Genomic DNA, 25197 nt, shown 5'->3' with positions numbered 1-25197 from the left:
CTCCTTGAGTAACACTTTCTTCCACAAAGCCGGGACTCCTGAAGTGTTTGTTGAATGAAGGAATGAGCTTGTCTTTGACAAGAATCAAAGAATAGCTTAGTTGGAAGGGAGCACCCCTATATCTTCTAAAAACTCTGAAGGGTCTCACTTGGGGTACCCTCCTCGATCCTGGCTGTGGTTGATGTGACCCTCTTCTTCTTGGTCCTTCTTTTCTGACTATTACTGGAGTTCACAAGCTTTATCTGAGTCACTGGTCCTGTGAGGTCCAGTGAGGGGCAGACTGAGCGAATGCATGACCCGATGGGTTACCCAGGAGTCCAGAGTCTGCCTGCCCAAATGAAATGCAAATCCCATAATAAACATTATTTCAAGGGTTCTCTATCAAGCCATAATGTGACTGTGCTGTGAATGATGAAATGCATTTCATTAACAAAATCATTACCACCCAGTAGAGAAGTTGTTTAAAAAATGGTTTGCTGTGGAAAGCTCTGCAGTCTCTGATAACCAGACTCATTTTCTAAAAATTTCAATTCAGTAAATAAGGGGAGACTTGGACAGCCTTTAGTGTTAACTGCCAAGTTCAAAAATACCTCTGGAAAATCAGTGTTCTCTTGGAGACTTTAATATTCAGAACATCGAGTGGGTTGGTCACCAAAACCCCCTGACCTCAGCTTCTTTGTGTGAAAAACGAAGAACCTGAACTCTCTAGTTTCCAAGCTCCATTCTAATTTTAAAATTGGAAAATTAAACAGTTCTACTCATTCTAGTCATTAGAATACCCGTGGACCATTAAATGTGTCTCCTTCATTCACTACCAACTCTGGGGAGAAAAGGGTGGGAATTATTGGTAGTTCCTGAGATAAATTCTTCCCAAACAAGACTTCCCATCTATTTAATTTAATTTGATTTGATTTAATTTAATTTTTATTTTATTTATTTAATTTTATTTTTGTTGTTTGCTTGTTGAAATCACATTCATGTTTAAAGAGAGCTCCTTTCTTTCTATAATTCAGGGGTTTGGGAATGTAACATCTGGTCCTATATAGCATGTGACTATAGAACGGTCTCCGTTCCCAAGGAGTTCATTGGCCAGTTATTGTAAAATGTTAGCATACACTAGGGAAATGTAAGAGGCTAAACCTCACTGTACTCTGTACAAGAAGGAGTGATGAAGTTGAATGATTATTTGTTCAACGCTTTCATCCATCCTGCAGACATTTAATCTGGTGTCCCTTGATTGTAGGTCCCACTGAGGCATGAACCAAGTCCGTCCCTTTCATCGATGTATCCCCAGCATGTAGCACCATGAAGGGATCTTTTCTTTTTTTTCTGAACTAGTATTTTTATTCATTTCAAAAGTCCTTCCCTTTATTCCTTTCTTTAACGTTTCCCATCCCCCACCTGCCATTTCAACCATGTAGAGCTATTTGGGAAGATTGGTCTTAGCAGAGCACCAGAGAACACAAGCATCAAATATCGCCTTTGGACTATGTAATTTTAAAAAAATCTTGTTTTATCAATAACTCAAATATTATTTTAAGCATTTAGTCCATGTAATAGTAACAAAATAAATGCTCACTTCAGTGTTTTCAAAATCACTCCAGACCTCACCCTCGGCTCTTCTTCTCCTTGGGGTGAATAAACTTGGGGGTCTGTATTTGGTGACCCACTAACATCTGCAGAGGTCTGACATGTTCTAAAACTGCATGATTCCTGGCTTTTTCCTCCTCTTCTCTGCCGTCTTCCACAAAGGGTAAAGCCCACCTCATCTCTGCTGGCACAGGACAAATCGGTTATTGCTTCTGTGGCCTGTGATCACTCTTGAAGGGATCTTAATAAGCCCTCCCAATACATATTTGTAAAACCACTGAATAATGCCAAGTGACAGACACCACCCACATTATGTCAGGAGCGTGAGATCATCAGCAAGATGGTGGCATATAGCACTGCCCCTGCAGTTGGTCAGGGCTGAGTTTAAGATCTAGTTCATACGTTTATTGCAGAAATTACTCAACCTTCCAGGTCTCAGTTACCCCATGTGTACAATGGAGATAATAAAAATATCCAACTAATTGTCTATTGGCAAGATTTGATGATACAGTGCAGGGAAAGTGCTTACCCTGGTACATGGTCAGCCCTCAATCAATACTGCCCCATGTGAAAGTCTCCAGACCAGAATTGTTTGTTGGTCATATTTTTCCTTGAATTTCCAAATACACTGGTACCTTGATTAACATGCAATTGGTAGATTTCACTTTGAAGGAAATAGAGAGTTGGGTCCACATCCTTCACTCTAGTTTGATGGGAAAGATGTGCCTGAAAGCTAACTCACTTTGGGACTCTGATAAAACAAACAAGCAAGAAGCAAACAGCAGATGACTTTTCTGAGTTGTGCTTAGGGCCAGCAAAGAGGCGGCCCAAACCTCTTCACTCTCCGCATCAGTAGCCTGGACAGTGAAGGTCCATATGCCCAGAGCTATGACTCCTACAATCCATCAGAGAAAGATTCTGTTTCACTCCATTAACTCTCCTTACTGAGTCAGAAATGTGGGTTTAAACATTTTCTAAGTATTTTCTAAAGTCAAGAAGTGTGTGTTGTTCTCGACTGAGCCAAACTGTAACCTGAAAATTCAGTTAAGCACACAAACCCTCTGGCCTGAGCCACCTGTGGATAGGTGGTTACAATGCAAGGACCCGCTTTATGGTTCCTCATAGGTCAATGTTTGCAAAAACAGTTGTGAAAATCTCCCGAAGGATCACCTGATGATTCAGAGATGGGTGATTCCTGCCTCCAGAACTGGGAAAAGACCGCTCTGTTATGTAGCTCCTGATGGGCTTTGCAAGTGGAAATTGCCTGCATGTTGGCATTTAGCTCCTATTGGCTCCGTGTTTAGTTTTTCCTCTAGGTGTTTTGAGAGTTTAAATCCTCAGCTGCTAAAGGTTCCTGACTGCATGCCCTTCAGATGCTTTAGTGCAACTTATGCTGCCCAGCTAGAGAAAGAGACAGGAAGTAACAGCGTTATTGATAAAAGGCTGTGCCTTTTTTTTTTAATTCAAGAATTTAATAAGAAAATATTTTCTCTGTTGCTATTTGACACTCTATGGACTATTTTCCCAGTACCATGTTACATTTTCCAATAGCACTTTTTACAGCCACAGCAACAATGCACTTAGCTGTGGCAGGAATTCTTTTTTGCTCTTTCTGTAGGAATCATGTGTGAAAACCCTACGTGATGCATAAGCCCCTCAAATGTGAATTAACCTCTGCTAGTTTTTCTTTTGTCATTGTTATGGAGGAGAGTGAGCTAGTATCATTGACCCAAACAGCACACCTCTGAAGGAGGTATCAGTCCCAAAGTCAAAAGATGGGGAAACTGAGGCTTGGTATAGTTAAGTAATTTTCCCAAAGTCACACCTAAAGAGCCAAGACCCATATCTGGGATAGCCTGATTCAGGTCATCTTCTTCCCACGAAACGATGCTCTCTCTCACAGAGCAATTTCTGGCACCAGAGGTTATAACCAGGCCAAAATAAAAAAAAAAAAAGATTGAAAGGCCCATTTTCCTCTTTGTGGGGGAGGACTTACTAAGCTATGAATTGTTTTCTTTGTTTGAAGGTAAAAGTTTTCTCATGATGCTGAGTACAATTGAGGTATAACATGTTTAAGGTGCATTACAGTTGAGGTATAATTTCTTATGAATAGTATACTACTCAGATTGTAATTTCACAATAGTGTGACTACTGAAAATATACATACACTAGGGTCATCAGCATCCCAGTAAGGATAAGAAATATCTTCCTCTCCCAGAAAGTTCCCTCATGGCCGCTTCCTCTCAATGCCGTAGGCCCATCCTCTTTACATAAGCATTTAATTTTTCACCCAAAAAATATTTATGTAATGTCCATTAGTGTCACCAGGCCCATAATGGGGCCTTGCTATATATTTGGTAGCTTGTGTGCCGTCTTATTAAGTGCCCTTATTAGCTTTGGATTTACGAAACAAAACTTGTTACTGTCTTGCCCCGTCTTAGATAGTGGGGACAGAGGTGACCACAGCTTGTTTCCTGCCTTCAAGGCAGTCGTGGATTTGATTTGGGAGCAAACGGCTTCCTTGGGCTTAGTGACTCAGTGACTCGGTCAGGCACGTGTCCACCCCGCACAGGAAGATCTGGGGCCGCATCACTATTTCCAGATGTCAATGATCCTGGCTCAGAGGGAGAAGAAACATGAAGGCATCCCAGGCGGGTCCCACTTAATTTTAAGTTCGTCACTCTTCACCTGTTATTCCAATTTCCCCTCTGTTGCTAGTGATGAGGGTGTAGAGCTCATATCCGCAGGGGGAACGTGGCAATTTGAGCATCCTTTGGCACGCCTGGGAGGCCAACCAGAAATGTTTAAATGGGGCCGGATCTGTGCTCTGTAATCATTCAGATCACAGACTGTTCCCTCCATCTCTTCCCAGCTGGCAGCCTGATAAATGTCTGGAAATTGTGCAGAAACGTTGAGGACTTGGTTTTTCCAGGTAGATTCCTAAGAAAGGAAACTGGAGCTAGTAGCGCACGCTGATTGGTTAGGCCGCCAGCCAGTGGGCAGAGGCTGCTGCTCAGGCACGTGCGCAGGTTTGCCTCGGTTTGAGTAAAACCCGATCTTACAGAGAGGGTCTGTCGAGGAGCGGGGTAGGCTGTAGCCATAGTCATTCTCACCATCCTTTACAAAAGGGTCACTATGGGGTTCTCCTAATAATAAGAGATTCCCCCAGGGCCCATCCAGTACCTCTAAAATGGAATTCAATTTAGAGAAACTGATTTATAATCAAAGTCCCAGGCATTATGGGATTCTCAGATAACAAGTTTGATTCCTTTAGCATTGAGGGGAATTTCCTTACTTCAGGAAGAGTGACCCCGTGGAGAACCTTGAATTCATTCATTCATTCAACAGTATTTTTCAAACACAGACTGTGTGCTAGGCACTGTGAATGTGGGGTCTCCACTCCACCCAGCCTGCCACCTAGCATTTAAAGTTGCAGTCAGCAGAGCCTGCCCCGACCTTGAATTTGGAGCTAATGATGCTCCCCCCACCTTTTTAGCAGGGGGATTGCAATAAAAGAGGATCACAATTTATCTCTTGTCAACAGAGCGTTATTAGCCAAAGTGACCTCATGTAACTAAAACTTTGTTTTCTTTCTTAGAGGTTGAAATTTAGAGCCACCTAGGAATTCTCTCTCTCCCTGAAAACATCTAGGCTTTCTTCAGCGGAGCCTCTCTTGATCCTGTGTTGGGTATTATCTTAACCGTGCTTCAGGGCCTTGCGGAGAGAAGTGTTCACATAATCGTAATTGCGCGTTTGGGCCCTCGCCCTGTGTCCCGGTCCCCTGAGACCTGCGCCCCTTGGAGGCTGCAGCTGGGGTGCCTGCAGAGCATCTGGGCGTTGAGGGCACAGCACACATGGGAAGCCCGTGAACAGATAGATCAGCATCTCTCCATTGTTGTTTTTTTAGGAAGTTCTGAGGGTGACTGGACAGTGGCGACACTTAAGTCACCGAAAGGTACCGTATGGCTTTTTCTAGCTCTTTTGTCCAGGTGTTGTTGGATTTGGCATTAATTCATGAAGGCACAGAGAATCCTGGTGTCTGTGTGCACACATGTGTCCGCGTTGGGTGGACCTGCGGGTCCGTCTGAGTTCCAGTGTGTAGGTGTTGTGTGTGTGTGTGTCTGCGCGCCTGGGGTGGCATGTCTGTGCTCCGGGCTGTTGTTGAAAAGTGTGCCACTCCTCACTTCCCAATGTTCATTGCCTGAAGGAAAATGTCACTATCAGAAACCATCCCAGGTAAGACATCCAGGAGACGTCTTTTTTCTCAGAAAACTGTGCAGGCAAATGGCAAAATGTAAGGTAAATTAATGCAGGGGGAAAAACACAAATTGTGAGGGAGAGATAAACAGAGTCAGGTTGTTGGCCCGGGGTCTTGGGAATGATTAGCCTTTTGGGGAACAGATGCTATTTTCAACTTTCCTGGCTACCATGGTGAGCATCAAAAATTGGTCCCCTTGAGTCTGTGCGTTAACTAGCTGGGTGACTGGGCTAGGTGGTGGCTATAATTTATTAACCCCCTACTATGTGCCAGACAGAGGGCTGGGCCCTTTATGTCATTTTGTCCTTGAACTCTCCGATGACCCAGCCATGTATGTGTTGTCCTTCCCCTTCAGAGTCGAGGACATGGGCCTCTGAGCGAGGCCAGCTCTTGCTTGTCTAAAGTCATGTAGCTGCTAAGTGATGAAGCTGAATTTGAACCCATGTCTGCCTGACTCTAATGCTTAGGTTATTTCCCACTGGGGTATGATGGGAATGGCTATTTTCCAGAACAGACTGGAAACTCAGTTCTCTTCTTTCTTCACTCCTTATGCTTTGTCGGATGTGGTAGTTGGGAGGATGTAGCTGACCCAAGCAGGTGAAGGTCAAACCCTTTAGTGACCTTGAACTGGGAGAAGTTAGAAGATATTGCAGGGCTGTAGGTAAGATACTGGTAGGGCCATTTTGCCTTCTCAAAAGACAGTTCTGGTTTCTAAGTGGAGACTGGATTGGGGGAGGGTGGGCTGGAGTTGAAGTCACCTTCTGGAAGACTCTTGCAGTCATCCAGGTGGGCAGTGCCCTGAACTGGGGTGGGTAGAGGATGAAGAGAAGAAAATAGAGCAGAGGGGTAATGAAGAGACTGCAGAAGGTAGTGAGTGCGTGGGAGTGCAGAGGAGGGAGCCGTGGGCCACCCTGTGGTTCTCAAGTTTGAGCCACTTCAGTGCATATCAGCATCTCCTGGAGGAGTGTTAAAACCTAATTCCTGGGCCCCACCCCAGAGCTTCTGATTCACTAGGTGTGGCCAGAGGAGCTGAACTGCTAACAGGTTCCAAGGTGATGCTGATGCTGCTGGTCTGGGGACCATACTTTAAAAACCACTGCTGTAGAGAAATCTTGCTGGGAAACTAAGACTGTTTGATTGGGTCTCCAAGCATCTTTCTGTGGGTTGAGGGTTCTGAAGAGGGAAGTTTGACCAGAGTCCCAGAGGCTCCGAAGCAACTTGAGCTCTGGGGCGGGGTGGAGGGGAATGAGGAGTGTCACCCCATATTCCAGAATTGGGAGTGAGAGCTTTAGACCCTCGTGTCTAATGAGAACCCCTTGTTACCCAGTTGTTGCCTTGAGAGAGGCAGATTTTTTGGGTCTGCATTAGATAATAAGTATTCACATGTCAACATCCATTTTTAACAATGTAAACAGTTTGGAACATGACAGACCTACTAATTTGAGGCATAAACTTTTTTTTCCTTCCCTTGTGAAAAACAAAGCCATTACGATTCCCATGACAACATTTAGAGGCAGTCAGCATCCCTGTCTTTATATCAGCCTGTTGTTGTCTGATGCATTTAGAAAATATTTCAGGACAGGTCAAAAGCAAGGGCTTAGAGGCTATTTTTCTCCTCAAACCAGGCTAATTTCCCCTCTCCTCCTAAATGCATCTGTATTTATCCTGCTTTGTCTGGGGAAGAGAAAAGGGGTCCCAGAGAGGGGAGGCCCAAGTTCCTCTGGGGTCACTGATTTTCCCTATTGTTTTCTACTCGACCTCCAGACCCTGAATCTACATGAGGCATGATAACAAGGTCAGGGGGGTTGTACACCCTGCCACCTTCTTGAAAGAGAGGTATCAGCAGAGTGTGATGGACTTAGCCTCAGACACACCTGAGTTCTGATCGTGGTCCCGTCACTGGTACTCTTGTTACTTTCTCCAAGTCATTCAACCCCTCTGAGCCCCTCTTTTTGATCAACAAGATGGAGACAACACTATCACCTCCCTCCTAAGGTTGTTGTGAGGACGATGTGAGGTAACATGTACAACACATGTCACAGTGCCTGGCATGTCAAAAGTGATAAACACATGAGGTTGTAACTGGTATAATTATTACTATTATTATCAGGTGAGCAAATTAAAGCTCTGAAAAATCTCATGGTTAAAAAAACTGTCAAACTCTGTATAGCCCATCATTTCCCAAATACTTTTGACGTCTGATCTCTTTTCTCTATGGAAAACCAGTTCACAGCTTGAGATCCAGTTACTGGAATGTTGCTAGGAACCCACTTTGGGAACACAGGGCATGGACAGAGGGATGGGTGTCCCTTGGGGAGGTTGGATAAAGAAGCAGTAGCTTCAAAGGAGAAAGGGCTAGGTCCCTGAAGATACAAGTTCCCTGCTTCCACCTGCATTGGCTATAACTCTCTTGGGAGGGGAATCCTATCTGCCACGAAATGGCAAACAAATCTTAGCGGTTTGCACTATCCATTTTTCACTACCTGAGGTTTTCCAGGAAAGTCTCCCCCTAGTGGTCACTGCTGTAGGTCCACGTGCCCAGCCCTGTGGACTCCAGGAATAGTTGTTTAATACCCAGGATGGAAGAAGACACCACCACCTCAATCCCAGTGGACTCCCCTAACCAGTATGAACACGTATCATGGAAATACATTTATTTTGCAAAACGAATCTTTGAACCTGATCTGTCCTTAGTGTAGCACGCCGTTGGAGCCTGGAACTTGGGGGAAACTTCTAGCATAGTGCCGTGATTTCATCACTCTAGCTCTGACTAGAATCAGGTTGTGTGGTCTTGCCCAAGCCAGTCACATGCTCTGGACTTTCATTTCTACCATTTCCAAAATGGAGGAGATGATAGTATTCACATTCTATCAGGTTTGGGGGAGTAATTTTATGAGACAATGCAAATAATACCCTTCCATGAAGCAATGAAGAAAATACACTTTTTCACCCTTTATGCTTCTACAGATGAGGGAACTGAGTTCTCTTGAGATAAATGAGATTGCCAACACTCACACAGGGCATCACACCCAGGACCAGGACCCAGAACTCAAAGAATGGCTTAAGACCCCAATGTTCATAGCAACACTATTTACAATAGCCAAAACATAGAAACAACCTAAATGTCCATCGACTGATGAATGGATAAAGAAGATGTGGCACATACACACACACACACACACACACACACACACACACACACACAATGACATACTACTCAGCCATTAAAAAGAATGAAATAATGCCATTTGCAGCAACATGGATGGATCTAGAGATTGTCCTACTAAGTGAAGTGAGTCAGACAGAGAAAGACAAATACCATATGATATCACTTATATGTGGAACATAAAAAAAATGATACAAATGAACTTATTTACAAGACAGAAATAGACTCACAGACATAGAAAACAAACTTATGGTTACCAAAAGGGAAAGGCGAGGGGACAGATATATTAGGAATTTGGAATTAACAGATATACAGTACTATACATAAAATAGATAAACAACAGGACCTATTGTATAGCACAGGGAACTATATTCAATATCTTGTAATAATGTATAACATATTTCTTTTATACATAATTCTTAGTATATATTAAGACATATTCTTAATAACATAATTCTTTTATACATTATTAATAATGTATAAAAGAGTCTGAAGAAGAATATCTATCTATCTGAATCACTTTGCTGTTCTCCTGATCCTTGTAAATCAGCTATACTTCAATTTAAAAAAAAAATCAGTCTTTAAAAAAAAAAGAATGGCTTAAGGACTTGACCCAGAATCATGGGAGATGCTTTTTACCAATGTCCATCCCGGGCCTGCCCACTCCTATGGGCCTGGAACCTCTGGATTTTTCACTTTCCATTTTTCATTTTTTCACTTTAAAAATGCACCTCCTGGGTCATTTTATGTGCATTCAACTCTGGACCTACATTTTCCTAAGACCCAATCCTAGATACAAACACAGCTTACCCCAGAGCACCAGTTTTCGCATGCCAGCATTCCTCATGTATTCCAAAAATACATGAGTATTTTTGCTGTTTTCTTAGTTGGGGTTTGATCTGGGGGCTATAGCTGGAAGGTAAGAGCATTGGAGGTGGACGGTCTTGGATTTGGTATCCTGCTCTGCCACTTATCAGCTGTGGCAGAGTCAGTTGGCAGCCAAATTACTCAGTGTCTCTGGGCCTTAGTTCTCATCTGTCACATGGAAAAAAAGGATATTGCCTCATCACCTCCCTTTACGAGGGTTTAAATTAGATCATGTAGGTGAAACGGCTAAAAACGGTGTCTAGTACATGGTAAGCACTCAAGAAATCCTAGTTCTTTCTTTCTTTTGAGAAAATTGATGTAGCTCGGTGATAAATATTCATCCAAGAGATGCTACAGAAGCACAGAAAGTATGTGATTTGGGTTACAGTTCTGTCGGAGGGTACACAACCTGGGGAAGGACTCACTTAAAAGTAGCCTTAAAACATTACTTCATAAAAGTCAGGCTTTTGCAACTTTCTGACTTGGGTTATTGGTTTGTGGGTGAGCAGCAGGGTACAGAGCAGGTGGAGGATAAGGAAGTGATTTTTTTTTTTTTTTAATAAAAATCAAATCCTACCAGCTTCTGAGTTCAGCCTCTTTGGAAAAGCATACAGCAAGCACTGGCATTTTGATGAGCTTCCTTGGGAACCCATAGGGCATGAAGTGAGCCTGTGGAGAGAGTTCTCTGCTTTGCAGAAAATGCCATTGCAGCAAGATAGCAATAGTACTATATATAAAGTAGATAACTAATAAGGACCTACTGTATAGCACAGGGAACTCTATTCAGTACTCTGTAATGGCCTATATGGGAATAGAATCTTAACAAGAGTGGATATATGTATATGCATAACTGACTCAATTTGATGTACAGCAGAAACAAATACAACATTGTAAATCAACTATACTCTAGTAAAATTTTTTAAAAAACGTGTGTCCCTCTGAGGCTCAGCTGGCTAGATATCATTCATGCTAAATATCCCCCAAATCTTGCATGGTACCGCCATCACATAGTAGACACTAAACATACATTTTATTAATAAATTATTAATTGAAGCTGAGCATCGCATTTGAAGGGAATCCTGTTGTCTTTTCTAAAGAGGCCCTGGGAAATAGAAAAATCAACCAGGTGGAAGCGGGGGGTGGCCTGTGTTTAGATCCAGTGCTGCTTCTGTTCCGTTGGGTGTCCTTGTGCCCACAGCTCCAGTTGCCTCTCCTATAAATGGAAGGCTGGGATCATTGATCTCATTGGTCCCTCTATCTCCATAAGTAAAGATCCCAGGCTTTGCTATGATTGGCTTGCCTTGTCATGTGGCCACCTACCTCTGAACAAATTGTTATGGTGAGGGCAACGAGTAGGGGAGGGCTTCCCTGGTGGCACAGTGGTTGAGAGTCCGCCTGCCGATGCAGGGGACACGGGTTTGTGGCCTGGTCCGGGAAGATCCCACATGCTGCAGAGCGGCTGGGCCCGTGAGCCATGGCCGCTGGGCCTGCGCATCCGGAGCCTGTGCTCCACAGCGGGAGAGGCCACAACAGCGAGAGGCCCGCGTACCGCAAAAAAAAAAAAAAAAAAATAGTAGGGGAGACATGGATCCCCACCTGGAAATTAGGGCTCTTCCTGGGAGTAGAGTGAGTGAATGATTGGCATTTGTATCAGTTATCCATTGTTACAATGATGCTGCATAAGAAACAACCTCAAATCTCATGGCTTAAACTTATTTAGCTCAGCATTTATTGAGATCAGAGGTCTATGTGCCAGTGATTTATCCTGATGCAGGAGGTTCTTCTAGTCTGAGCTGAGTTCACCCATATGACTTGGGGTTGGATGGATGCTGGCTAATGTAGGCTGGTTTCAGCTGGAAAGACTGGGTGACTTGGCTCTGCTCCAGGTGTCTTTTATCCTTAGAGAAGGTAGCCCAGACATGTTCTCATGATGGGGGCAGAGGTGAAAGAGAGCAATCAAACACCAGCAAGCACTTTTCAAACTTCTGTGTGTGTCATATCTGCTAACCTTCATTAATCACATGATGAACTCAGAATCCAGTGGTGGGGAAACAAGATCCTCTTTTTTGGGAGGTGAGTTTCAAAGTCACATAAAAAGAGTGTGGATACAAGGAAGGGGGGAAAATGGAGGTCCTTCATGCATTCATCTAACACAGGGTCCCAAATTTTATCATTATCTACTTTGAGATGGTCCTTTGCACATTGGAAGGAAGTATGTAGGATTAAGGAGAGTTAACTTTTATTTCCTCCCTTTAAAAAACCACCAGTTATATAAAATTTTACCAGTTCAGAGGTTGATCGTAAGACAAACTATGCAATGAATTTCTGAGAAGAAATATCTCCATCTGTGGAGCAGCAGTGCAGGATGAAGGGCAGTAAAGGAGTGCACAGTTTCCAACCAGGGCCCTTCAATGCAGGGGGCTCTGGGGTCAGCCTTGGATGGAGCATGAGTCCAGCCCTTTGTTCAATAGCCTTTCAGAAAGTGGTGACTGCCCAACAGGACTGCCTAAGGCAAGAGACACAGGGCTTAAGGTTTCATAGGTCCATTGGCAGTGAGATGTTCACAGAGGGCTCCCTGCAGCCACAACAAAGGGGCTGATCGTGCAGCTGGATAGCTTTGGTGCAAAGCCCAAGCCAGGCACTGTTTCAGAATCATCATCAGCAAAGGCAGCAGTGCTTTCCTTTGGGACCCTCAGGGCTAAGATAAAAAAGGGCCAGGATTCCATTCTCCCCTTTCCAGTTTTCTCAGAGAAATAAGCCTTCAGGAAAGATGTGTGGCCCTGTAGAAACAGCTAGGAGTCCTGGCTTTAATTAGAACCTGGTTCAAATGTAATTTTTCCTCCTTGTGTCTCTACAGTGAGGCCCAGAACCAGGTGAAATGGGGGCTAATTTGCCATAAAGACGAATCTTCCCACCTCCTCCTGGCTCTCTCCTGCCTGGGAAGCTAGGCTTCTTTCCTGCCTTTCTTGTTTCTGCCTGCTGAGACAACCGCAGGAGCCTGTGCAGCATTATAACATGTATTTCAAAAGAAGGGAGAAATACCTGGGTATTTTTTTTTTTATCATGAACTGTTTCCCCTTTTACTGTTTCATTCAGCTCATGATGGAGAGAAAAAAAGTAGAGACCCAGAAAACACTCCCATGTAAATAAAAGTTCAGCACTGTCCTAGTGAACCAAAAGGCCTCACAAATACAGTGGCTTAAGAGAAAGAAGTATATTTCTCTCTCATGTAATAGCCCCAGAGGGGGTGGCCAGGTTGGTGGGGCAGCTTTACTCCAAGCTGTCACTCAGGGACCCAGGTTCCTCCAACATTGTTGCTCTGCGGCCACCTACTGTATTGTCCTCATCTGCATTGTTATAATTAGTTGCTGTCCTGGCCTGTGGGAAGGGGGAGAGAGGACACCCAGGGCAACGAATTTTACTTTAAGTGAGTAAGTTGAAGTGGAAACTGGATGCATCACTTTTGCTAACAGTCCATTGGTAAGAGATTAACCACGTGGCCAAACTTAGCTTCCAAGAAGGCTAGGGAAATCTAGCTCAGGATTAGGTGGCCATGTGTCCAAGAAAAAAGTGGACGAGATCTGGATGACAAGTAGCAGTCTCTTACAATATCATGTCAGATGGGGTATATGTTTAAGGAGCCTACTGTGTGCCAGGCATAATGGTTTGTGCTTTCACACTTTGTCACTTGTTTACTTCTGTGCTGCACTTTGCAAAGTAGATCTTCTTATCCTCACTTTATTTTCTGACAATGACATCAGTAGCAGCTACTATCTAATGAATACCTACCATGAAGCAAGGACATTGGTACTTTACATTATACAAGATAGTTTACATGGTTCTTTTGAATACCATAACCCCTTACCACATAGGCATTGTTATTTTATTTTCCATTTTATTGGTGAAGCTTAGACAACTTAGGTAACTTGCTTAAGGTCTCCAGCTTATAAGTGGAAGAGTTGGGATTTTAACTCAGGTCCATCTGCTCTTCAAGTTCATGCTCTTTCTACCATATTCTAAAGAAGATTTTACAGTCACAGAATTCTTCCAAACTCCGCTACCTGCTGTATAAACAAGTTGCACTGAGTCCTGCACGCTCTCAGCTTCACTAATCCTTCTTTCTCTCTCAGCATGCTCAGATCTTATTGCTGACGTCTTGCCTTCCAAGGCTCTACTATGGCCGTCAAGAGCTCAGTGTAGGATTCAGGAGCAACACTTGGAATACTTTGTCATCATCAAAAGTGATTGCTGCTCTCTGAGTGGTGGGGAGGGGAGAGTGGAAGCACAGGGAAGAGAATACTGGTGAATATCGCAAAATGGGATCCCCCTACATGGTCATGGAGGGAGTCGGTGTGATGTAGCGTGAAGAGACCGGGCAACCACACCTACCTCATTGGCTTGGGGTGGGGTGGGGAGCCAACTAGATGAGATGATACCTGTAAAGCACCTGGATGGTGCCTGGCTGGAGTGGTGACGAAGCTTCAGGCTCCTCCCAGTTCTAAGAGAAGCCTATAGCACCTTATCCAACCCAGTCCTTTAACAGGAAGCCACTTTTTGTTGGTAATTGGTCAGCACTCCCGCCAATGCCAGTGCATCTCAGACGATGCAAGACCCATACTCTTGTAATGCAGTAGCCAACTGAGTGCTGTGAGCCTGGCAGGGGGAGTCTCTCATGACACCCCGGCTCCCTTCTCTTGCGCCACTTTAAGGAAGAAAAAGGTAAACATATATTGCCTCCAGGGGGAGTTTGAGACTTCATGAAATTTCCAGTTGTGACATTTTGATGTCTCCTCTTGTGAATAAGATTTACATGTATATCTCAATCCCTGATGTTTTGAGAGGAGGAATCAAGAAAAGTGTTTTCTCCTTATAATTCTCACTCTGTCCTCCACCTTCTTTAGTTTCGGGGGAACGTTTTCCTGCAGATAGAAACTTGTTAAGGAAACAAGAGTTTCTTCTATAAGGCAGGCAGATGGTTAAATAGATGGTGAATGTTGTCACACATTCGTAAATTTCAGGATACTTGGAATTCAGCCGGGTGTCAAGGGTTCAGATCCCAGCACTGTCACTTGGACAAGTTGCCAAAGCTCTCCTGCTTCAGTTTCCCCATTTATAAAATGAGACCAATAATAGCACCTACCTCATTAGGATATTGAGAGGATTAAAGGGGGTAGCAAATGTCCATTCCTTAGCCGGGTGCCTGGAGCAGAGCACGCACTTAATAAGGGTGAGCTCTTACTCAGGTTACACTGGGTGAGCTGGGAAGGGGGCGTGTCAGCACAGCCTGCTGCTGGATCCAAGCGGTCTCTTTAACCAATCCCCGCGCCCTGCGCCTGACTCCATTCTACCTCCCCTGAGCTATGGCTGCGAGAGAACATCCATGCCTCTGCAAGTTTTCAGCCAGGGGTTTGGAGCTGGGCAGCAGCCTAGTTCTCCTGCCCCAGAAGCTCCAGTCCTTCTATCCCTGTAAAGCACAGGTCACGTAGCCTTCTACAGTGTGGACGATGTATTAGAGAAACAGAACCAGCAGGATATTCGTGTGGGGGTGTGGCAGTCCTCGGCATACTTTGCCTTATGTAGCTGTATCACTCTAGTCTCTGCCTCTGATTTCACATGGCCTTCCTCTGTGTGTGTCTATGTGTCCAAATTTCTTTATTCTTATAAGGACACCAGTCATTGGATTAGGATCCACATTAATCCAGTATGACCTCATTTTACCTTGATTACATCTGTGTGATAGGTACGTAGGATATATTTAATGTATATATTATATATATATGCATATTATATATGTAGGATATATTATATAGGATATATACATACAAATATGTATATATGGAATATATGTATATATGGAGAATTATTGCAAGCAATTGAATCACACAATTATGGAGGCTGAGAAGTCCCATAATCCATTGTCTGCAAGCTAGAAACCCAGGAGGCTGGTGGTATATTTCCAGTTCCAGTCTGAAGGCCTGAGAACCAAAGGAGCCAGTGTTGTAAATCCCAGGTCCAGGCAGGAGGAGACTCATGTCCCAGCTCAAGCAGGCCAGGCAGGAAGGGCATGGATCCTCTCTTCCTCTGCTTTTTGTGGTATTCAGTCCCTTAACAAATTAGGTTGGTGCCCCTCTACATTGGAGAGGATCGTGTGCTTTACTGAGTCCACTGATTCAAATGCTAATCTCACCCAGACCCAGAAATAATGTTTAATCTGGACACCCTACGGTCCAGTCAAGTTGGCATATAAAATCAGCCATCAGAGATCAGAAGATGAAGCATCCTGCCCATTTCTAATATCTGAGAGAATGTCATTGGAATCAAACTGTCTCTGGTGCTTTTCTTCCCTTATCAAATGTTTATTATTGTATCCTACTATGTGCCAGGTACTGGGCTAAGATGTTGGAGATACAGTGATGAGCAGAGCAGATATGATGTCTAACCTAATTGGAGCTTATATTCTAGTCAAAGGAGATAGACAATACACAAATAACTAATAAAAATAATTTCATATATGCAGGCTAAGAACATATTAAAATAGGGAAAGGTGATGAGAGCAACGGGGGTGTTTTCACTGGGTCATCAGGAGGAATTTTCTGAGTGACCTTTGATCAGAGAACCAAATGACAAGAAGAATCCAAAAAGAAGGGTGTTTGGCAGTGAGAACAACAGGGACAAGGTCCAGTGGCTCTGAGATGGTGAAAAGCTTGGCGTGTTCTGGGACAGAAAGGAATCCTGTGTGTGTATGCTGGATTGAATAGCATCCTCCCCCGATCCTGACCCAAATCTACTCAGAACCTCAGAATGTGCTCACACTTGGACATAGGGTCTTTGCAGATGTAACTAAGTTAAAATGAGGTCATCCTGGATTAATGTGGGTCCTAATCCAGTGGCTGGTGTCCGTATAAGAAGAGGGAAGTTTGGACACATAGACACACACAGAGAGGAGGGTCATGTGAATTCAGAGGCAGAGATTGGAGATGCAGCTACAGGCAAGGAATGCCAGGATTACTGCAACCACCAGAAGCAAAGAGGAAGAGGCAAAGAAGCATACTTCACTAGAGCCTGCAGAAGGAGCACAGACCTACCGACACCTTGATTTCAGACTTCTGGCCTCCAGAACTGGGAAAGAATAAATTTCTGTTGTTTTAAGTTGCCCAGTTTGTGGTAATTTGCTATGGCAGCCCTAGGGAACTAGTACACTATGTGATGGGTCATAATAAGCGAGGGAGAGATGAGGGTGGGCAAGCAACAGCCAGAGGCCAGGCCATGCTGACCTTCGGGGTCACAGCAAATCATTTGGATTTGATTCTTAAGTGTGATGGGAAGATTAATCGCTCTATTTCAATATATTCTCGGACCAAAGGTAGGGACAAATTGGGAATTGTTGAAAGCTTAGGGTGGGACCTTGCTCACCAGGTGAAATCCATCACCTGAGACCCAAGATGATCACCAAGGGAGAAGGAGTGGTAGGAACCCCTCCTTAAGATATCCTTGGCCCAAGGAAAGAAGGTAGGTGGGAGGCCACCTGCCAAGACCCTCAGATGTGTAGCTTGTTTTGAAAACTGGTTATTACCTTGACTCTCCATTTCCATAGAGGCGAAGCTCCATCCCACCTGGCACCTGTACAAGTGTCTGCTGCTAATTAAGAGAGAGACAGATGGAGGAAGGTTTAGTTTAATTTTGAAGCCTTGGTTCCTTCAAGGCAATTAGGCTGATTGGAAGGAAAGCACCTTTTTCATTCTTTCTTTCTCTTTTTAAATGAAGAAAAATCAAAACGGAGAGGACCAGTGTTGTTGGAAGCCTCGCACATCTGTTACCTGGTCGGCTTGTTAACCACCTGCCCACGAGGTACCTCGGTTGATTAGGTTAATGCATTTATTAATGGGGCTTACAAGGCTGCTCAATGAATCTGTGATTTCCTCCACAAGCCGCTTTTTAATATAGTAAGACAGGGACCACGATGCACAACACCGAGAGTGGCCAGGTAAGTATTTCTTTCCCATCCTCGGTATCTAAATCAGAGGGGATGAAAAAGAGGATTTCACAAAAATTGCATTTCCTGGTTATGGGAACAGTTCACCCAACCACCAACCACATCCTTGTTGAAATGATCTTGAAAATAACTCTTTGAAGGATGGTTTTATGCCCCATGCAGCAAGTCTGTACCTGCTCTGCACTTGTCAAAAACACCTCTGAGTCATGTGGAGGGGGGACAGACAAACAAATAGATGTGAACGATATAATCCTGCATACAGGACATTAGATGATCTGATGAACCCTTGTTTTCTTCACTTTATTACATACATATCCTTTCAGTTTTTGAAGCTACCATGCTACTTCCCACCTCAGGCCTTTTGCAAATGTTGTTCTGTATCAGTTATCTACTGCTGCATGACAAATTACCCCAAAACTTAGTGGCTTAACATAGCAACTGTTTATTGGGCTTGTGGTTCTGGATCAGCTGGGAAGTTCTTCTGGTTTGGGCTGGCTTGGCTACTCTTGGCCAGGCTTACTTAGTGTCTGTGATGAGCTGGCAGGTGGGCTAATGGCTGCACAGTCTAGGATGGCCTCACTGGGTATCTGGCAGGTAGCAGGCTGCTGTTGGCTGTGGTGAACATGGGCACCTGGACTGCATGTTTCTCATCCTTCAGGGGGCTAACCTGGGCTTCCTTTTTCATATGGAGGCAGGGTTCCAAGATCTGATAACAGAAGCTGCAGAACTTCTAAAAGCCTAGGCTTGGGATGTGCGTGACATAATTTCTGCTACAGTCTACTGGTTAAAGCCAGTCACAAGGTCAGGCCATATTCATAGGGTAGGGAAATAGACTCCACCTCTCGATGGAAGGAACTGCAAAGTATTACAGCTATTTTTGCAATACACCCCATGTGCGCTCACCTGGATGCTGTTTCTGTTACTCTTCACTTTTCAGATTCCAACTAAGAGAGCATCCTCAAGGATGCCTTCCCTAACCGGCCCCTCATCCCAAACGTATCAAGGCCCCTTCTTGTGTCGTCTCATAGGGACAGCTAGGCACTCGATACACATGGCAGCTGGAGGGAAGCAAAGAGGGAAGGAAGAAAGGAGGGAAGGGTGGTTAGTTTGGATGAGTGCTTCCTTTGTGCTTGGCTGGATATCTGGCACAGAGCGCTCAGTAAATGTCTGTTGGATTTAATCCAGTGCCTCTTTCATAAGCCAGAAGACAGACAAAATATATGTAGTGACTAGTTACTCTCTTTCAGAATTGTGTTATATAGCTTATATGTCTCATATAATTTATTCTTAACAATAAACCTCAGAGTAGTTATATTATCCTCATTTTACAGCAAAAGAAATAGAGATAAAGGAGTTTGACATTCCCAAGGTCTCATAGACTCAGGTCTGTCTGATTCCAAAGCCTACAGATTTTTCTGTCCCACCCTTGCCCCATATACCAAACACTCTCTATGTTCAGGGGTTTCCCAATGACAGGTTCACCAAGAGACAAATTCAGGGTTGGGTGTGGAGAAGGATGTATTGTAGGTTCTCCACGAGCGACTCTGTGATTCCTCCTAATGGGAGCTGCTTCCCATACCTGCACTGATAGGGCAAGAATTGAATGCCCCTGGGACTATTTTTCTTTAGAACTTTTTGAGAGGACATCACCTGTCCCATCTGTCGGGGCACCTGTTTCATAATCAATTTCCTCAGTTTGTCAGAAACGGGAACCTTCCAGTGCATCCCTTGCTCTGAGCTTCCCTTAGACTCGTCCATTGTCTGGAAAGAGGAATTTGGGAATAAATGGTTCTGGATCGTGCCCGGGGACATAATGAGGGTGGGTGAGACTTTCAGTAAGACACTGAAAGCAGTTTAGTGAGAGCAAATAGATGTGAAAATGGAAAACTAGAAAAGAGCAGTCAGGACTATGATAGCACAGAGGTTGCTGAGGGAGCCAGGGAATCAGAAAGCATCACCTTAGCTTAACCTTGAAAGATGAATAACAGAGCATCTGATGTAAATGAAGGGGTGAGACACGTCAGCTCCCTCCTCTGGTTCTCCGACCAGCTCAGAGACCTCATTATTAATACTCGTAAGACTGGATAGTTCTTTATAGCACTTACTATATTTCTACTTTTATGTAATTGGTGGGATTCTTTGGTCACATTCTGTCCTTCCCTCATAGAATGTCCACCCCACGTGGACAGGGACCTTGTCTGTTTCTGATTCTCCCAATGTCCTTATATTTACCATGTCTACCACCTGGACCGTGGCTATTTGATGTATGACTAAATGACTGAGAAAAATTGCTGGGAGAGGTTTTGGTAAATGGTAACATGGTCAGTTTTAGAAATATGCCTTTGGGAGACTTCCGTGGCAGTCCAGTGGTTAAGACTCTGAGCTTCCACTGCAAGGGGCACGGGTTTCATCCTTGTTTGGGGAACTAAGATCCCACAAGCTGAACAGTGCGGCCAAACAAAACGTAACAAAACAAAAGAGGAAATATGCTTTTGGCTGTAGTGTGGACAGTGGCCTGGGGGAGGTGAGACTCAAGGCAGGGGAGCCAGTTCGGTGGCAGAAGTAGAGCAGCATTTAAAGCAAGGAGGAGGCATAGCAGAGGTTAGAGAAGCATTTGGTAGGTACGATGGGAAGGACCTGTGGGTTAGCAGTTGTGCTGAGGAGAAGAGGAGGGTGACATCAGCACCTGCTCCTGTGTTTCTGGCTTGAGTAACTAGAGAGTTGGTGTTCCCACTCGTGAGAGAAGGAAGAGCCTGGAGAACAGATGTGAATGATGTTGATGGGTTCAGTCTTGGCCACCTCGAGTGGGAGATGCCAGTGACTCTGTCCTGGAGGTAACTGGATACATGAATTTTGAAGTCCAAGGAGGGATGTCAGAGCATCCTTCTGCTGAAACATCATGGCATTGGAAACCTAGAACTTTCCTCTGGAAGACGCGATTCTAATGCCAACTTGAATGTAACTCATACCACCTTAAGGAGTGCATGGTATTTGGGGAATGTGTGCTCTTCCCATGTCGGTAGCTATTCCCTAGTTCCTTTTGGCATTGATACTCTGTATCTTCAGACAGCTCTAGAATTCAAGGAAGGGGGGACATTCTCTTGAAAGATTGCATTACTCAGGGTTGTTTACATTAAACATGGACAGAAACCCAACTTAAACTGTATTAAGCCTGGAAGGTTAACATGTGGCTTCCGGGGGTGCTGTGTTGAGGAATCTAAGCAAAGGCCATGCTAGCTAGGAAAGAGCTCTGTGATCAATGAGTGATGTCTGCCACAGATGCAGAAGGGGCAGGCGGGGGCATATGTGCTCACTCATTCCTGAAAACAGAGCTTTCCCTCTACGGCCTTTCAAAAGCATCAAATAATGTCTAATGGAGTTAGGTTCTACCTTGGCTCGGCCGCTAGCTGCGGGTAACCTCAATTAAATGATTTCATGTTCCTTAGCTTGACAGTTTCCGCATCTGTCAAGCAGAGGTCATAATCCCTGTCTTTCCCACCTCTTGTGGTTGAAAGGATCGAATGAGAAAAGAAACGTGGAAGGGCAATGATCTCCATGAATTTACATAATCTCACACATGTAACAGTATGGGATGCTGGAAGTGTGGATTAAAGAGCAGCACATATTTCTGGACTCCTGAGAGATATATGTTCAAGAGTTTATTGCTAAGACATTAATTTAAAAAGTATAGAGGATCTTCTAATAAAAGAATTGTGAGAGAAAATAAAATAAAGTCTCAGAAAGTTATCAAATAAATTGAGAAAGAAGGCAGGAAAGAAAGAAAGGAAGGGAGGGAGGGAGGAAGAGAGAGAGAGAGAGAAAAGAAAACAAAAAAGAGAGAAAGAACGAAAGGAATCATTCAGTGCTTTAGAGTGTGGTGAATGAAGCAGAAATTGGTATAATTCTTTTGTAGCATAGTTGGCAATATGTATAAAGGGCCTTAATAATGTTTACAGCCTTTGGCCAAGTAATTCCACTTCAGATAATTTATTTCAGGGCTGGATAGTAAATATTTCAGGCTATGTGGGCCATGCAGTCTCTGTCACAAGCACTCAGATCTGCTGTTGCACTGCAGACAGGTGAAGGAATGGGCATGGCAGCATTCCGGTAAAACTTTATTTATGAAAATGGGTGGCAGCTAGCTTGATCCATGGGCTATAGTTTTCCACCCTCTGATATAGATTAAAGAATATTTTAAGAATTATTTTACATTCAAAATTCTAAATACTAAGAGAGCTTTAGTCTAGAAAATTCTCATTTCAGATTGATTTATATGAGCAAGATACTGGCACAGCTTGAATGCTCATCCGTAGGATGAATGATTAATTTTCACAGTTTTGCTCACTGAAATACTATGTAGGTATTAGAATGCTGTTTGCTAGTGATTTATAACAACATGAAGAAGTGCTTGCTAGAAGTGCTTGCTGGAATAACAACATGAAGAAGTGCTTGCTAGAACAACATGAAGAAGTGCTTGCTAGAAGTGCTTGCTAGAAGTTGCATGAGAAATTACAGTTATTTATAATGATGATGATAATGGTGGTGGCTAATATCTAAGCACATTACGTATGGCATCACTTAACCCTCTAAACAACCCTATGAAATATCCTTTTTTATTGTAACCACTTTCCTGATGCAGAAGCTGTTGGTAATAAAAGTTATTTACCAAAGTTACACTGCTAGTAGGTGGCAGAAGTGGGATTTGAACACAGGTCTGCTTAACTGCTAAAAGCAAAAACAAAAGCACTAACACAAATTCCAAATGAGACTCTTTATTGAGAAAACCAGGAGAAAATACACCCAAGTATTGATATCGACTGTGTTGGGCGGTAGCTGATAGATACGAATATTTCTCAATGTGTTCGATATTTTCTCTAATGAGAAGCATCATTTTCATAATGAAGAAAGAACAACACTTGCATTTTATAAGAAAGGCAAGGGTGGCGGAGTGCTAGGTGTGATTGTGAGGGAAGAAGGATTTGGGGGGAACTAGAGATTCCCTTGTGGATGCCCTCGCCTTCTTGGTCCTCCTCTTGTTGGTGGAAAACACATGACCCTGTCTTCCTTCCTTCTGTCTGCTCCGGGTGGAGTTTCTAGTGTGTGTCTCGTTTGGACTGTTGGCCCACTGAGATGCTGTTCTTGGGTTGACCTGCTAATCCCTAACTGTCTTTCTCTCTCTCCTCTCTCTCCCTCTCTATGCTCTCTCCTCTCCCCTTCGTCCACCTACCTGTCCCATCGTACAGCCGACAAGGTAAATGATGACTTCTACTCCAAGCGACGGCACCTGGCCGAGCTGGCCGCCAAGGGGAACTTGCCTCTGCATCCCGTAAGAGTGGAGGATGAGCCGCGGGCCTTCAGTCCTGAGCATGGCCCCGCCAAGCAGAACGGACAGAAGTCCCGCACCAACAAGACGCCCTCCCACCCCCTGGCCTACAATTCCACTGCCAACTTTAAGAGCTGGGACCCCAAGGATCAGTCTCTTCGGCGGCAGCAAGCTTATGGGAACAAGGGCAAGCTGGGCACGGCTGAGTCCAGCTCCAGCGACCCCTTGGGAACTCGCACCCAGCACTACCCACCCCCGCAGCCATACTTCATCACCAACAGCAAAACGGAAGTGACTGTCTGAGCTGTCGCTACAGGGGATATCCTGGAGACCACACTCAACTGAGAGAGGCAAAAAATACCCCAACACACACCCTCCCTGTCCCTCGCCCGCACACCCACCCACACGTTCACCCTCCACACCGACCGACGACAAACCTACTGGTGACATGGAATCACGCTTTTCCTGTGTCATGCCTAACACGTGTCGGCGGGCAGCTGAGCAAGACCGGAACGTGGACGGTCAGCAATACAGCCAAGGGGAAACTGAGGCACCCGCTTTCGACTTCAGGGTCGAGGTGGCCAACTCACATGCCTAAACCGTGGGGCTGATTTTTCTTTTCCTCCTGACTTGAAACAAATCCATGATGAAAAAAAAAAGTAGCACAATTTAGAGAAATTGTCCATTTGAGCACATATACCATTGACCATGCATTGTCTGTTTCTGGGTGAAAGAGCCAGAAAGGATGGAAGGTGGGGTAGAAAAGAGGGGTCGCTGGTGCACTTGATAAGCATTTTCTAATCCCAGGAAGTAGTGATGTGGACATAAAATTGTGATGAGCGTGAGACAGTAACTGGACCCCCCCCCCCCACCATGCTATTTATATACTTCTTATATCATCAAGGTTGGAAGCAAAAACAACACACACGCAAACTCACAAAAAATAAATAGACCCTGAACCCACTGACAGTGATGGGAAAGAAAGAACTTTTTTAAACAACTCCCATAAAGACTGTGGAAATGGGAGGGGTAGGCTTTTATGGCAGGGAGAGGGTCCAGAGCGTCTTAAATAACTATTTTTTAAAAAAAGGAAAATAAAATAGAATCCCACTACAAAACAGACAAGAACAGCAAAGTAACTTTTGTCCAGCGTCTTCAAGACTTAGGAATTCAACAACGTCGTCAAGAACAAACAAACAAAATTCACAGTTGAAATGTCGACGAGGTGAGAAGGGGACCCAGAGCCTCCGATTTCTGGCGTTGTCCCCCCGCCTCCGAGACAAGAAACAGAGACAGAAACCAGTCCTCTATTAACTGTCTATCCCCGACTCCCTTCCCCTTCAGCCTGTTGCTGCCACCGCTGCCGAGTTTCAACTGCTTTGGACTGAAAATGTCATAAGCGTGGGTGGTGCCTTCAATGTGTCACTGTTGAATGACAGTCTTGTTTCCCAAGTGCAACCTGTGTTCTTTTAGCCTTCCTGCCTCCTGTCTTTCTGCAGTAGTAGAAGGTGTTTCCGTCCTGTTTGTTGGTGAGCCCACCCGATCCCACACTCTGAGGGGGAATGCTGCAACTTGCAAAGACCAAGACCTCCCTCCCCCGCACACTGTCAAAACTCCCCGAGTCCCACCCCAAGCTCCCCAAACCTAGCGTGGAACCCAAGCATTCCTGGTCCCATCATTTCCAGGATAGGTAGATAGACAAACGATCCCTCCAAACCACTTCCCCAGATACTGCAATGCGTTCATTTCCCATCCACGATACCCCGGGGTTGTTGTTCAGATGGATTCTCATAGCTAATGGGTGTCCCAATAAAGACAGTTTTCCTAATAGTCTGATTTGTTTAGTGGAAGCCCAAAGAGAGAGGTTGACGGAGAAGAGATTTTCATTTAAGGTGAGAAGTTTTCAAGCAGTCCCTTGAATGGCTTAGCTAATTAACAGGAACCTTGGAGAGACCCCCAGCTCTTCTGATGTCAGAAACTGAACGTGGTCTGAACAAGAC

The 25197-nt window shown here is 44.4% G+C and overlaps 1 protein-coding gene across 2 annotated transcripts in view; it reads left to right on the top strand.

Moving 5' to 3' along the window:
* SHISA9 (shisa family member 9) overlaps positions 1–23500 on the top strand; it is a gene marked incomplete at both ends in the record, with an annotated part of 289625 nt that extends 266125 nt beyond the window's left edge. Inside the window, 2 exons of one of the 2 annotated variants that reach the window (XM_082671187.1) lie at positions 5498–5545; positions 23118–23500. In XM_082671187.1, the coding sequence (XP_082527313.1) occupies positions 5498–5545; positions 23118–23500 (431 nt within the window). The remainder of the gene's footprint in view (positions 1–5497; positions 5546–23117) is intronic. The other variant, XM_082671188.1, reaches the window with a different exon arrangement.
* Positions 23501–25197: the final 1697 nt, after the last annotated feature.

The sequence above is a fragment of the Grampus griseus genome (assembly GCF_964374135.1).
Source record: "Grampus griseus genome assembly, chromosome: 14".
NCBI classification, from domain to species: Eukaryota; Metazoa; Chordata; class Mammalia; order Artiodactyla; family Delphinidae; genus Grampus; species Grampus griseus.
This window is presented reverse-complemented; position numbering and strand designations above follow the sequence as displayed.